Raw genomic sequence first — 2981 nt, 5'->3', positions numbered from 1 at the left:
AAACTAAAAACTAATAAAAAAAGTGAAAAAGCTAAAAAACTAAAAAAACTAAAAAAACTAAAAAAAGGTAAAAAAATAAAAAAAATAAAAAATAAAAAAAAAATAAAAAAAGGAAAAAACTGAAAAATAAGCTAAAATAAAGGTAAAAACCAATAAAAAACTAAAAAGAAAAAAGGAAAAAACTAAAAAAAATTTTCATCTAAAAAACTAAAAAAAACTAAAAAAGGTAAAAACTAAAAGAACTAAAAAAGAAAAAAATAAATGACGACACTCAAAGAGAAAGCGACCAGGACTAAAGGAATGTTCGATTAGCAATCAACAAAGCACCGGGACACAGGGAGTATAAATGACGACCAGGACATAAGTAAAAAAAAAACTAACAAAACTAAAAAGAAGGTAAAAACTACAAAAAAACTAAAAAGAAAAAAAAACTAAAAACTAATAAAAAAACTAAAAAATCTAAAAATCTAAATAAACTAAAAAAGAAAAAAAAGGAGAAAAATAAAGGAGAAAAACACAACTAAAAAACGAATGTATATACAGACCGGGACACCGGGATACAAATGACGACCGGGACACAGGGAATATAAATGACGACCGGGACACAGGGACACAACTACAACGGGGACACCGGGGGAAACAGGGGGATATAAATGACGACCGGGACACCGGGGCAGGGAATGGTCGATTAGCAATCACCATCAACAAAGCTCAAGGGCAATCATTAGAATCATGAGGTATAGATCTGAATACAGATTGTTTTCCCATGGACCATTATATGTTGCATGTTCAAGAGTCGGTAAACCTGACAATCTATTTATATGCAAAGACAATGGGACAGCAAAGAATGTTGTATATTCGCAAGTTTTACGTAGTTAAAACCATATATATATATATATATATATATATATATATATATATATATATATATATATATATATATCTATCTATATTCACAGGTGGGACATAGGGACACAACTACAATGGCGCGTAACTATTATGGCGCGTAACGACTTACGCGCGCGGGGGGGCTTGGGGGGGGGCGCAAAGCGCCCCCACCAACTAGGTGTTGGGGTGGCGCGAAGCGCCACCCCAACAGCTAGTATATATATCTATATATATAAAGTGGGGTCTGAACGTTCTACTCAAATTTGAGTCTGCTTACCGTTCACAGCTTTATTCTTCGATTGAGAATGTCTCCAGGGAGTGTTGATTTTCCTAAAAACTCCGGACTTCACGAATTTTAAAAAGCGCTTGGAATAATAGTCGGGCCTCTGCACGCTAATACTTTTACCATCAGCAATTAGAGATTTGAATGCATGCTCAAACTTCTTGTTGATGCCATATTGCTGCAGAATATCGATATAACCGATATAAAGAGCTAGACAATCTCCACTTTTATTCCATGCATGGTAAGCACCGGATAGGAAACAAATTTCTTCTTCTTTCTTATGATTTTGAACAGATTCTAAGTCAGTTGTGTTAACAACACGTCGCTGGAGATTAATTGATTTGGATATAAATACAGGTGACCTTTGAAAGTCTTTGACATCAATCTGGTCGTCTTTTTTCACCTCCTCAACAACTGGCTTATTTTTAGCTTTTGAGATATTATGCACACCAACAAGCAGCGAATAGTCAATTATCTCGAATGACTCTAATACCTTGCAATCTCTTTCCATCATTTTGATGAGGGCGTCATAGGTTTCGCTTTCCAGTAGGATTCCTTCCGGATGCATTTCTATGAAATCAAGATCCTTGAAAGTAGGAGATTTCTTTGATCTTTCTTCTTTGGAAGCCTTTCGTTTGTATGTAGATCCTTTTAAGTCGTATTTTTCATGCATTCGGATACCAGTCGGAAGTATATTATTCATCACTAAAAGTCGGATTTTCTTGCAGTTACGTTGGTAGCAATATAAATCAAAAAATTTGGGAAGTAAGGTGTTTGGATTTTCCACTAAATTTGAGCAATATGCAGGTAAAATCTTTTGTAGAAACTTTCCTTCTTTATGCTTCACAGTTTTAATAATGAATTTATCGTCATCTGTTACAAAGAACATGCTTCCACTGGCACCTGGGTTTTTAAGTTCTTTCCACGATCTATCTAACAGGGATACTAAGTAATCACTAGATTTCACTCCAAATAAGTTTCTAAGATTTCTAAATGGTATTGGAGCATATGTTTTAAAAGTAAATAAACGCGTTTGAATGCTCATTACGGCTGAAAAGTCTTGTATTTGCAGATCCCCGTCTGGCTTGATTGCGACTCCTCCCAACACTTGGTGAATTCCCAACTGAATGGAATTGGTAATTTTTACTTTTCTTTTTGCTATCGTGTTTTCATGAGTCAGAGTAATGCTGTCAGATTCCATTCCTGACTTACTTTTAGTAGTCTTCTTTGAAGCTAGAGTAGTCACAGTAGTATCTTCTGCAGCTTCAATCACTTCCTTCAAAGTAGAAGATTTAACAATTTCCTCTGATTCTTTCTGCAATTCCTGCTCGGTAACGATTTCTTTTATTTTTTCTATCCTCTTTTTATAAAGGTTCCAGTTGAATTGACAATGGACAATACCACAGTCAACTTTAATTTCTTGTTTCATCGAGACTGGATCATTGAAATTCTTTACCTCACTGTGTTGTTGGGGCTCACTTTTTGTCATAGGATAAGAGTTATCCTCAGCTATACTCTAACCATAAAATGGCGTGATAATTCACAGAACCGGAAGGAAAACCAAACCAATTATCAAATTTTCAGGTATTTTTCGAGCTGTAATTAAAAAATTTAAATCATTGCTCAGACACAATTAATATTTTTGCAATTTACATAATTTCAATTGAAAACTGATACTATTTTTAAGAGTTATGGGCTATTAGATTTTTCAGTATTAGAAGTGATCGTCCCCTACTAGGTTGCTATCTGCCGCTGCGACCCAAATAACAAAACAAATTTGGTAATGATGTTTTTCTGAGAACGATTTCTA

The 2981-nt window shown here is 34.5% G+C and overlaps 1 protein-coding gene across 1 annotated transcript; it reads right to left on the bottom strand.

Annotated features, from left to right (window-relative positions):
• Positions 1–953: 953 nt before the first annotated feature.
• On the bottom strand, positions 954–2664 carry LOC136026771 (phosphatidylinositol 4-phosphate 5-kinase type-1 gamma-like). Its single transcript, XM_065703476.1, has one exon. It carries the CDS (start codon positions 2658–2660, stop codon positions 1146–1148), a length of 1515 nt encoding a protein of 504 aa, XP_065559548.1. The 5' UTR covers positions 2661–2664; the 3' UTR covers positions 954–1145.
• Positions 2665–2981: the final 317 nt, after the last annotated feature.

This window comes from Artemia franciscana, chromosome 5, assembly GCF_032884065.1.
Source record: "Artemia franciscana chromosome 5, ASM3288406v1, whole genome shotgun sequence".
Classification (NCBI taxonomy): Eukaryota; Metazoa; Arthropoda; class Branchiopoda; order Anostraca; family Artemiidae; genus Artemia; species Artemia franciscana.
Note: the sequence above shows the minus strand (reverse complement) of the source record. Positions and strands in the feature narration are given on the sequence as shown.